Here is a 12,659-nt window from a genome sequence, read left to right as displayed (position 1 = left end):
TTAATAAAGCAGTTGAATCATGGATGGATATTAAGTATCCAAATTGGATTTTATTCTCTTTTTTTTTCTTTAATTCACAGAGTGTCATATTATACACACATCTGCCTCTAATATTTGGACAGATGTGTCCAACCCTTTGCAGGCATCAACAAGGTCTTGGCATAACACACGCTGAGTACATATAAATCAGTTTATATGTTTCCAACTTGTAGCCAAATAAACCCTCAGCAGGATCCACTGCCATGTTTGAAAGCTGTTACCGTGTCTTGACCTCTTCAGTCATTGTTTTTTTTTTCTCTTTCTGCAGGTTTAGAGGCAGACTTCATCAGTGTTGACTGTTTCCTTTATATTACTTTCCCACCTTTTCTCTGCTCAGGTCAAGATGAGCTCAAGATTAAAAATGCATTAGGATTTTTTCAGTGAAATCGGTGGAAGCCTTTGTTCTTAGCAACATGTTTCCTCACCATAACGCGTACTGGCTGTTGTGACAGTGGGAGGTGCGTAGTGAACCAGCTTCATGATAATCTGCCTCTCTTTTTTACGCCTTTCTACTGAAAACCTGACGTATGATGTTTCCAAGCTGGAAAAATAGATTCCCCTCTTAAAATGTTGGAGATAAAATGCACCAAGATTGCAATAATTAGACTAAATATGCTACAAAACAACCGTAATCTTTTATTTGAAGTTCGAACACCATATGCATGTAAAAGGGAAAGTAAATTGCAGAAATCACTTTGACTTGAACCAGACTGAAGGCATTGAACCACCCAGAGCTGCATAGCTGCCCTCTATACAAGAAAAAAAAACAACAGAATATTGATATTAGAGGGCAGCTCTGTTGATCCTGGAGTGACGTTCTTATTTTCATGAACTGATTTACTTCTGTAGCTTCTGTTATTGTTAAAAACATGCATTTCGTCAGTGGAAGAAAGGGAAGCAAAGAGGACAGTCTGTAGTGTTAATGGAAACAGGAAATATTTTGAGTGCATTGAAAAAAGAGGAGGTTTTATGGCTGCAAATCAAACTGAACCTCAATCCTCTCCTGGCTAAAATGAGCAATGCAAGCATCAGCACTTTTCTTTCCAACCACTTTTTCCAACAAATCATAAGTTTAATAGAGAGATTTTCTGTGAACATAAAGGAATATATGATATTAATCATATTTTATAATTCAGAGTAAATTTAAGAAATGCACGGCCTAAGTGTAGAAGATGATTCAGACCAAGTCTCTTGGCACCGGTGCCTCCCTCCTCTGGTGTGAGAAAACCAAACATCCAGCCTCCTCGTTCTGCTCTACCGTCATCTGTAACTCACACCTCATCACAAACTGAAGTGGAATCAGATTAAAAGGAGCAGCTTCTGCACAAGAACTGTTATTGACATGGTGTCAGCGCAAACTCGCCTGTGGGACGCAATCATTGTGAAGTTCAGAAAAGAAACATTTTCTAATATCCTTCACATGGCATGCTTCTGGCCTTATGATCTAAGCCTTTAAAATATACAGTTCTATTTTCTAGACTCAACTGAATCTAAACTGAGGTGGAATAATTACAACTGTGATGGTTTTTAGAACAAACTTTGACTTTATTGTGGATTTTCTTTAATCCACACATGTATCACTAATACTTGGTAAAATGTTTTTTAGAAGAACCTCAAATAGCTTTGGTAGTTCTGCTGGAATAGACTACATGTAGATTTTATTTTTGTTATTTTTCCATAATTGGCTTTCTTTTATTATTGTAAATAAACACAATCATTCTTAAGTTTGGGATGTACAACAATTTACATACTCCCTCCATGCAAAACAATTGAAAGTTTTGTTATAATTAACTACAATATTGCATGCTTAGTTTATTGTATGTAAAAAAAGAAAAGAAATTGATAACTCCTACAATTTAGTGTTTTGAATTGGAAAAGTATTGCAATTTTCAGGCCCATTTTTTTAGTTCTTAGCAAGTTGACGATTTTGGCTCATTTGACAAAAAGTTTGCACATCCCAGAAATAAATTATTAAAAAGCCTTAAAAATATATACAACTTTTGAAATAATTCATTTCCATCTGTCTCACAACGATGAGCTACTTCGACTTGGTTCATTACATTAAATCCAACCTAAATATTGATTTATGTTTTCACTTAAATATGATTTACATAATTAATTGAAAAAAAAAATCATCCACAAAAACAGCAAGAAAAAAACCCCACATTTATTAATGATCACAATATTGACATCAGCACATTTCAGTTTTTTTTGTTTTGTTTTTGTTCCGTTCCCTTGAGTGCAATCAACAAAATTAAATAAAACATAAGCTTTGCATGTACAAGCAAACCATTTTTAGCATCATTAATGCTCTACACTTAAACATAAAAATATTCCAGAGAAGTTAAAAATGTGCAAACAGGTTTTAGTACAAATAATAAAAAATCCAGTCCCACATAGCAAAAAAAAGACTCAAGATGACACAGTCTGTATAAACTTTCATGCTTAGTTCCCCTTTTTTTTTTTAAACACAAAAATAAATAGATGACAAACGATGTGTGGCCATGTTACTGATAGGTGGGAAATATTTACAGTTCATCACAACATGAGTGAAATAAATCTGAGCTGCTCTGCTTCACATTAGTTTCTGTTAAAGTGCAGTATTAGTAATTTTTTTTAGTTGATCCCTTTTTGTTAATTCATAGATGTTAAAGTAGATGAACTGCGAAAACCAAATCCTACAAAGCATTTTTTTGTGACGTTTCTAGTGTAAAAACCTTGACACTTGAAATAAGACAAAACTAACTTAGAAGTAGATTTTCAGTCAGATATACGATCCTGTCAAGTCAATAATTCCTTAATATTGATGAAATAATTGCTAGTTCCACTGGAAGATTATTTCACCTATAACACTATGTTCTAAGTGAAATCTTCCAGTGGAACTAGTATTTTTTTCATCAATATTAAGGGATTGTTCACTTAAAACATGCTCATATATCTTGCTGAAGGTTACTTGCCTGTTAGCATTGTTTATTTCAAGTGTTCTAAAATATTTGCACTAGAAACCAGAGAAAAAAAAAAAGATTGGTGAGATTTTGTGTTTTTGCAGCGTGGGACCCCCAAGGACAGCGACTCCGTCACTGGAGTATATTTTCAGCTATGGCTTTGAGTCATCATGCAGGGTTGAGTGCGTGGCCGCAGTCGGCCCGCCACATGAGAGGTTGTGTGTAGCTCTCCGCCAGGCTGCACGTCGGCGGAGAGGCTCACCGGCTTTCAGTCCACTCTCCAAAAAACACCAACAAGTCACGGTCCAAAGAAAGACGGTGGGACAGATTTAACATCAGACACCAGAGGTCGTGCTAAAAAAGGAGGCAATGCCACCTCCGTCGTGCTGAGCTGTAGCTTTGGGGGTGACGCATCAGCGAATACACAAGTTTAATCGTGTCTCAGTTTACCAAAGCCCATGTTGTAAAACCGTTTCACTTTTAGACTTTTAAACCTTGAATTACGAGTTGCTGTTTGAGGAGAACGTGAATCAACTCCTAAGAGAAATCTACGTCAATCTCACTTTTCTAAATAAGTAGGTGTGTTACTTAGGCAGGAATTCAGTCAGATGCCAACTTTTCTTGCTCCTTTCCTGGTCACATTATAAACAGAATGGGTTCTGTTTAGCTTTCATTTGTCTCGTGGCGTGTGGATGTTTCTATTTTTGTCCCGAGGGCATTTTAAATGCAAAGTTGATCACTGATAATAACTATGAAATATGTTTCATAAAACAGGTTGAATCAGGTCAATTTCATCTTACCACAGGAGCTTACCACACAGAGAACCCCATCAATCAGCCATGCATCGAACACACAGAGGAATTAACACTGCTTTATCCCTCTCAGTAAACTATCTGTCCCATCAGTGAGCTTTTCAGAACTTAAAAAGAAATAAATGTGTCTTTGGATCCCTGGTAGAAGTGAAGATGTGGGATTCCTTTTTTCAGGAAACGTGGCCGGCGAGTTAGTTCTATTTCTTCATTTTTTAGGTGGTCAACTTGGAGTAACTGGGTGGAGAGAAGCGTCTGCGCAGGTACTTGAGGATGTAGAGAGGCAGGCAGCTGACCAGCGTGATGGCGGTCACCTTCCACAGGAACGACACCGTGGTGATGAAGTACACGTCTGTTACAGAGGAAGAGTCAAAGTTAGACTGACGAAGAGCACAAGCCAGCAAGTCTGAGTGATAAAGATTTCATCAATCCTCATGAAACAACGTTTACATTAGACCGCTCAGTTTTTCTTTATGTTAAAATATAAAAGTAAGTTTTCTATTACAAGCCTGGAGGGCCACCAGGCTTTTTTTGGCCCCCATCCGGCTAAGACTGTTTGCTTATCAGGTAGGCTGAGGACGTTTCTTAAAAGTGACAGCAAACAGGCATAAGAGTCTCTTTGGTAACACAGTTGGAAGCACAATGGAAACCATGATATGGTCAGTATGTGAATACATAGGGAGACTGGGGTTTTATTCACCAGAAGTCAGTAACCACTGCCTCTACTCATTGTTCTACACGCCAACAATTTCAGCAAATAAAGTGACAAGTTATGAATAAAAGATGAAAATAGTTTGGACACTTTAATTACGATGAAACAACTGTAATATAGAAAAAAGGCAACTCTAAACAAATATGTTTTTAGCTATGATTTAAAGGACTTGGGGTCTCAGCAATTTAGCATTTTCTCTATTATTACATTTTAGCTAAAAGTTTTTCCTTGCTCTGTCCTCATTTTCTGTATAAACTGCAGCAAAGAAAGACCACTAGTGCTCTAAAAAAATCTGGCAAAAATTAGAAACCACTTCAAATAATAAGTTTTTCTGATTTTACTTTTTATAGGTATATGCTTGAGTAAAATGAACATTGTGCTTTTATTCTATGAACTGCTGACATGTTTCTGAAATTCCAAGCATAGAATTTTCACTTATATGCAGGAAATGAGAAATGGTCAAAATAATGAAAAAGACACAGTGCTTTCTCAAATAATGCAAGAAAACAAGTTCATTTTCATTTAGAAACAACAATCCTCTTCCTGAGTTCAAACTCAGGAAGCTTTCAGAAATCAATATTTGGTGGAATAATTATGAGGTTTTCAATGGGTTTCAGTAACATTTTCTGTAGAAAAAAGTCCCTTAAATGCATGACATATGTTTTGAACTGTGAATAATTGTTAAGAGCAATTAATAAAAAGGTAAAAATGGGTTGACAGAATAATAATGCCCAGCGTGTATTGTACAGTAATTTAGAGTTACCACAAGGCAAGGTTCACAAATCCTTTTACACAAGCTGATCACATTAAAAGGCCTAAAGGCAAACTAACACAATGACATCTGGTAACGTGTTTAGGTTACAAGTAAGTAAGAATAGTTCGTTCGCACTAAACTCTGTGTAACTTGTGCATTTTGTCTCAATGTCATTAATTAGGGCAATGAGGGTTTCAAAACATAATTATTTCAATAAGACATGCACAACATTTACTGCTGAGCATGATCATAATTAACTAACAATAACTTCTTGTCTTTATTATTTTTCCTTGGAATCTCCCAGAGTGGAAACGACATTGACCCAGACAGCGTAATATGCAGGGAAGGGAAAGAAATTTTTGAAAAAAGCTCAGTTAAAATGTATAAACTGCACATGCAACAAAACAGCATCTAAAGTTTATTTCAGTCTCACTTGAAGAGGGAAGAAAACAGGGAAGAAAAAAAAGCCCAAAAAGGGTAAACTTGACCACATGCCAGTCATGCTCCTCAGTGGTCGAGATTGCAGGCTGAAAATGGAACTCCACGCCTCACATAAAGCTGAAAATAAAGACCTGAAGAGCTTTTGGTCAGGCCATTCACTATTACAGGACGCTTAATATGGGAAAAAAGAAAAACTGGATTATTTTGTGGTGGCCAGTGTAAATAGATCTTTAACAGTTTGGCAACAAACAACAAAATAGAGGGAGATTATTCCCAAAAATACATATAAGTAAATGGTAATTTTGCTTCTGCTAATATTTTTCTTGTAAATGGATTATGAATGCATTTATATAGCATTTTTTCAAAACAAAGCTCAAAGGAAACCAACCAAACTGGTGGCATTTCCTCTTTGATGCTGCAGAATGCCTGAGACACACCAGGTCATATTGTCAATACATTCACCTCTAGACCTGCTAATTCCACAGTTTACTGCACACAGGAGACACGTTAAAAACCAAGCCCTCCCCCCTCATACCACTGCAGGCTGACGTCCTATTTCAAGGCCGGCCAAACAGAAAAACACAATTCAGTCTGCACTGAAATCATATTAGGGTTTTGTTTTGTTTTCTGGAACACAACGATCCATCTTTAAAGTAGCAGAAATCAGGAGTGATGAGGACATTACTCACCTATGAATTCGTGCAGGAACACGAGTGAAGCAATATAGCACGCCAAACTCAGGAGCTCGCCGACTATCATGAGCCAGTGCCACGTCTGAACGGTCAGGGCCACCATCAGCAGCTCGGTCAGAATCAGGGAGGTGAAGGAAATGGCGACAATGTGGACAAACTCGGACTCGAAGAGCAGCATGGCTCCGTACATGATGATGCTCCCTGAGGATGAGAGCAGTACAGTACAAATAAAACGAAATTCAAATTTAGATAAAGTTTCTTAATTACATATGAGGTAGAAGTTAGCAGAAGGTCTGACATTTTTACACAATATGCATTATGCAATCAGATTTTATAAAAATAATGTCTGCATTAGCAAATTGGTAAAAGCACTAATATGACATTTTAAAATACGCAAAACATGCTCAACAGGAAAAGAATGGGGAAAACAGAAAATGCATTTATAATGTATTCTTCGCTGGTAACCAACAAGCTACTTTAAAATGATCCAAATCAAAACACAAATAGTGCTGAAAAAATGTTTTCTGTTATTCACTTTGTTGTATTCAAGGAATTATAATATTTAATTCAAAATGCATACTTCCAGTTCACTGAAAAAAAAGAAAAAGACAATTTCTTCCCTCATTTTCAAATATATGCTTGAAGGTATTCTGTACGTTGGAAAAACACAGAAGACAAAGTGAAAGCAACATACACAGCAATGATTTGCAAACAAGCTTAAGCCCACTGGTAAAAAGGGAAACTCCTGTTTTGTTAGAAACAGATAAAAAGTTTCAGGGTGTAGTTCATTATGCGATGGTAAACAGCTTTTCATGGCAAACGGTGCGTGTTGGAAACTTCCCTCTGCTTTCAAAATGCGTGGGCTGTTAAAGAGTGATGTGTGATTAAGGTACAGCAATGCAGCCGTTTGGTAGGAACATCCTCAACCTACCTGAACTTCAACATTTTCTACTGTGATGTTTTTAAAACACCAAAACCAACTGCATAAATACACAGGCACATACTCCAAAGAAACTTCCACATTTATATCATAAATTGAAATTATTCTCATCAATATTCTGTGAGAGTAACAAAACTACAGAAAAAGGGATATAATATATATGGCTTTCATTTCATAAAATTAAAAACCTGAAAACTGCTGCATGATAACATGTTCAATCCCTATTTATTCTGATAGCCCTAAATAAATTCACAGCAAACAACTGTATTGACAAGTCACCTTATGGAGTCAAAGTGTGTACTTTCCCTCTTCAAAGAGCCATTTTTACCCTTAGTCCAGCTAAACAGAACTTGTTTAGAGTCACAAATGTTACATATATATATATATATATATATATATATATATATATATATATATATATATCTATATATATATATATATATATATATAAATATAAAAACTTTCTATGATTTTGATTGTAGTGGAAAATGTACAGAAAAAAATCTCAGTTTTCAAGAAAATCACAAAACATTATTGATACTTTTAATGTTAATCTTTTATGGAAATTCAATTTAATGAATAAAAAAAACAGCAAAAAACTGTACACAATGACTTCCAAGCAATTTGGTTAAAAATTAACTAGATGTTTTGAACAATGAGCCACTGCTTGCAAACCAGTAAGAACATTAATATTAACTAAAATATCATTATTTTATTTGTCTGTTGTCCCAAGTTTCCATCATGTTAAATTTTTTGTATTGTCTCATTGCCGAAATATGCACCAAAAATAAATGTCTCTTGCTCAGTGAGGAAGAAACCCCATGAACGGAGAAAGCTGTAGAAAAGTTTAAAGCGCGTTAAATTCTAAAACAAAACTCAACGCTTTGAACATCTCACGCAGCTCTGGTTGAGCCGTCCTGGAGAGTAGGGCAGAACCGCAAACTAGGGAGGAGCATTTATTGCTTTGTTTATTGTCACTGAGAAAATAAAATGATCGTAATAAAACCCCCAAAACTGACAGTTTGATTCAGATCATTACCTTTGTTGTTCAACTATTGTTTTTTTTTACTGTTGGTTCCATTAAGGAATGGATAAATATCATTTAATTTTGAAAACATGTCTGTTTATTGTGTATTAATTTGCTATAATTATACTCACTGATGTACTTAAGTTTATTCATGGATAAATGTCATTGCTGGACCAATATTGGTGTCTGTGTTGGCAGAAATAAGACTGCAAGGATATTTTAATCACTTTGTCACTTTTATTGTGGAAAAAGTCTAATTTCATATATTGGAGATCTCTACAGGAAACTCAGGAGTAGAATGTACCTAGTTACATTTACCCATGTCATTGTAGTTAAGTACAACTTGTCTGTACTTTGCCTTTTCTTGAAGCTCATAAACCTAAATTTTAACTTCAGTTTGATTTGAGTAAAGTATTTCACTCAGTTACATCTGAAATTATATCAGTTAATGAATAAAAATACCCCAAAAATATCATTACTCATTTGGATTGATTGATTGATCAAGAAAAAAAAGGTGATTAAGTAAATGTTACTTAAATTAAGTATTTCTTACTTTTATTTGAATAACTTTCCTTGTATTTAAGTAAAATGTTTGTCAAAGTAACTGTAGTTTTACTTTAATACATTATTTCTGTACTCTTTCCATGTTTGAGCAAACCTACCACGACAAAACCAGCCTCCCCTAAACCACAGGTCAAACGCAAAGCACATATTCATGTGTTAGAATGGTCCAGTCAAAGTACATACTAGATCTTGCAGTTGTAATTAGAGATGCATGAATCCGATATCAATATCAGTACCATATCGTATCAGTCCATCCTAAACTTCAGATATTTTTATTGTATCGGAAATGAAAAAAAGTGGATCAGTGCATTGCTAGTTGTAGTGACAAAATGTAAGAAACTTCAGTGAGGATTTTCATAGAAAATCAAGTCATCAAACTATTAAATCTTACCTTGATATATACTTATAAGGACCCAAATTAGAAAAGTCTTGAAAGACAGCGGTCGACCCTGTAAAGTAAAAAAAAGAAGAAAAAAAAAGAACATATTTCTCATTTGTTTCTGTGTCACCAACATTACGAAGTTGCATAGCAACACTTGAAGAGTGTTATTCATCATTACCTTCAATAGATCTTTATACAACTCTGGGTAAAGCATGGCAACCTCCGACTTAACATCCTTATCCAACACCAGGGAAAAGACGGGGAACATGGTGTAAATGGTGGAGTAACTGCAACAGAAGATTTACGAAACATGTATCATAATTTCACTTTTTCCTCTTCTCCGATTTCCTTTTGGGTTTAAAAAAAGAGGAAATTCCAGGGAACAAAGTCAGCTAAATATTCTGTTAATAAGTCATCAGTACTCCGAGAGCTTGTGTCTCACCCAATAATCAGAAATCCCTGGTAGAGTGGAACTGAAGCAAAGTAGAAAACAGAGGAGAAAACAGCCTGCAGAAACAGAAAAAGCAGAAAACAAATGCTCAGTTGTATTCCTTTTTATATTTCACTTACTGTTAAATGGCAGTGAGTTGGGAACAGGAATGTGAGAAAATTTCCAGAGTTGTTTTGAACATACAAATGAAAAGAAATGTGTTTCATAACATTTAGACAGCTTTGTAAAAACTAAATCAAATGGGAGCAGTGAGCATTCAGAAGCAGGTGTACGCATTTTATACCTCACCCCACCACAGCTGCAGGGAACTAATAAACACTAACCGATTCAAGCCTCTCCGTTAAACTTGGGAGATGAATGATTCCAGTACCGAGCTGCCAACCAAACATTCAGCTTCCATCTGTGGTCGTTTTTAATCTGAGGGAGGTGGAGAAAAGCCTCCTAAAAGCCATAAAGTCCATGGTCCAGTGAGTCATGGATGTCCCTCCAGATTGGGGGCTGAGTTTGGACTGGGACATGGGAATGCTGTCTCAGAAGGGCACCACTGCCGGCGTCCTCTGAGTCATCATCCACCCCACCTTCCCATGACAAGCCCAGAGACATTTCCCTGTCCGTCTGTAGGTATGCAGTTTTATTTTCGGACAGACAAGATTTCTATTTACACGCCTTGCAAAGGCCGACGCTCCATGTGAACAACCACAAACTTTATGGTTTTCTATTGAGATTATATGTGTCAGGGCAAAGCAGGCAATTTTGAATGAGAATAAAAATCATACTTTGTTTTTTATATTTACAATCAGAAATCTAAAAAGTCTTGAATGTATTTGTATTCTTTTGCCTCCTCCAAATCAGGTTTACTTCCAGCATTGGAAAAATGGCCACTGACTCAAGTAGGCCACCAGCTCAGTGCGGGTGATACAGACTTAAAGTTTTATCACAATATTTTGTGAAACTATTGTGATAATAATAAAAAAAACTATTTATTTATTACTTTTTTAAAGGCATGTATGGCTGTTTCTGCATGACACAGCTATCATAACCCGTTTAGGACACCAGTCACATAAAAAAGTGTTATTTGAATCACTGAAATGCACACATTTAATCATATTTTCAAATTTATTGATATTTATTGATACACCTTCATTGAGCAGTGGAGAAAATAGTAAAACTAAATGTCCCAAAAATACAATTTTAGGGTTTTTTTATACATTAATTGCAATTTATCATGACGACAATAAACCAAAATTGTATTGTGAAAAGAAAATGATATATCAGTCTTTAAAAACTGTTCCTCCACAAATTATTTTTCTACAAGGCAGGCTACTGGCACTTTTTAGGAATTCTCATCTGTTAAACATCTTCCTTTGCAATCACTTATGTTTACTATTTTGTAAATAGTTGTGTCTGTATGTCTACCGTGTATATTTATATGATGTGATGTTGGATATCTTTGTGTTTTTTTCTTGTTCTGCAAATCGAGGTCCGTTTTCTTTTCATCTTTTCCCATTTAAAAATTTAAATAAATAAATTGCAGCATAGTAAGCCCTATCCATCTTCCCAAGAATTTAACCGGCTGTCCTACACCTTCTGAGAAAAGCAGTCCCCTCTCTGCCAATAATAAATTTGACCATGTGGACAAAAAAGTCCAGTATGAAACACAAAAGCCCACAGCAAAAGCACAAAATCTTACCAAATACTTTTGGTCCATTTTCTAGTGCAAATATCACATGAAGTAAGACTAAGCTAACTTTTAAGTAACTTCTCAGCAAGTTATAGGAGCTTGTTTTAAGTCAGTTTCTTAATATTGGTTACTTCCACTGATGTCTTGTGTATGTGAAATAATCTGCCACTAGAAGTTTTGTTTTAACCTATACTAAGGAATTGTTAACTTGAAACAAGCTCCTATATTTTGCTGAAAAGTTAGTTCTGTGATATTTCAAGTGTATTAAGATATTTGCACTAGAAACTAAACCAAAAAACACTCTGTAAGACTTTGTGTTTTTGCAGTGTATTGTTTTACATGTAGGATAAACAGTTCGGTTTGGTCCCTTTGGCTGGAGCAGCTTCCTTCACATATTACTGTACCCACTACATGATCTGTAAAACTGTAAAAGGGACCCATTACGACTTTATGGAGTGGTAAGTGGCTGTAGTTAAAATAAAGACCAGAAGAAACCTGTACTATATTATTTCCATTTCACAAATAAGCACTTCTGTTTGTTAATCACAATAAATCAAATCCCAAAAAATAAATTGCATTGAAATTAGTGATTCTAATGTGAAAAAATTCAAGGGATTGCATAATTTTTTCAAGTCATTGTTTTCAGAGGTTAAAATGTTTTCTAGAATCCTCAGAAAAAGAACAAAGATGTTTCAATGTTTTAGCGTTACCTGCATGGTGCTGATGCACAAGCTTCTGTGGATGACAAACTGGCTGAGGGCAGCGGATCGCTTGTAGCTGTTCCGACCGTGGACCATGAGGAGTCGACCCAAATGTTTGAACTGAGTTACAGAGAAGTCGGCGGCCAGAGACGCTTGCTTTCCTTCCTGCAGAAAAAAGGACAGAGGCCTGTGAGAATACAAAGAGTTAAACCCAGAGTTTAGATCGGGCCTAAAAAAATCCAGCCCGATGGTCACTGTGTCTGAGCCAATTCTGAACCGACCAATTAACTTTAATTACAGACCTGATATATTTTAATTACAATTTTACTGGTGTCGTTTTTAGACCATAATTTGAGTAAGCAGTGTAACTTCTCTCATTTTTAGCTTTTGTTTAATGTCTTCCCGCTCTACCTTGTTGTAACCGCAGGGTGAGTCAATTTCAAATCATCTGGGATGCAGTACACTATGCTTGTTACAGTAGGATTAACTTCTGTACCCTACTTACCTTCTTCTATTTATCT

General features: G+C 35.7%; 1 protein-coding gene across 1 annotated transcript in view; it reads right to left on the bottom strand.

The window, feature by feature from the left end:
- Nucleotides 1-2,186: 2,186 nt before the first annotated feature.
- Nucleotides 2,187-12,659, bottom strand: part of LOC129377021 (probable phospholipid-transporting ATPase IIA) — a 38,227-nt gene continuing 27,754 nt past the window's right edge. Inside the window, exons 23-28 of the mRNA XM_055056750.1 lie at nucleotides 12,148-12,303; nucleotides 9,748-9,812; nucleotides 9,484-9,592; nucleotides 9,315-9,372; nucleotides 6,390-6,593; nucleotides 2,187-4,145 (exon numbers count right to left, since the gene is read on the bottom strand). Of these exons, the coding sequence (XP_054912725.1) occupies nucleotides 4,009-4,145; nucleotides 6,390-6,593; nucleotides 9,315-9,372; nucleotides 9,484-9,592; nucleotides 9,748-9,812; nucleotides 12,148-12,303 (729 nt within the window). The 3' untranslated portion in view covers nucleotides 2,187-4,008. The remainder of the gene's footprint in view (nucleotides 4,146-6,389; nucleotides 6,594-9,314; nucleotides 9,373-9,483; nucleotides 9,593-9,747; nucleotides 9,813-12,147; nucleotides 12,304-12,659) is intronic.

This window comes from Poeciliopsis prolifica, unplaced genomic scaffold (genome assembly GCF_027474105.1).
Source record: "Poeciliopsis prolifica strain line A6 unplaced genomic scaffold, Auburn_PproV2 SCAFFOLD046, whole genome shotgun sequence".
Classification (NCBI taxonomy): domain Eukaryota; kingdom Metazoa; phylum Chordata; class Actinopteri; order Cyprinodontiformes; family Poeciliidae; genus Poeciliopsis; species Poeciliopsis prolifica.
This window is presented reverse-complemented; position numbering and strand designations above follow the sequence as displayed.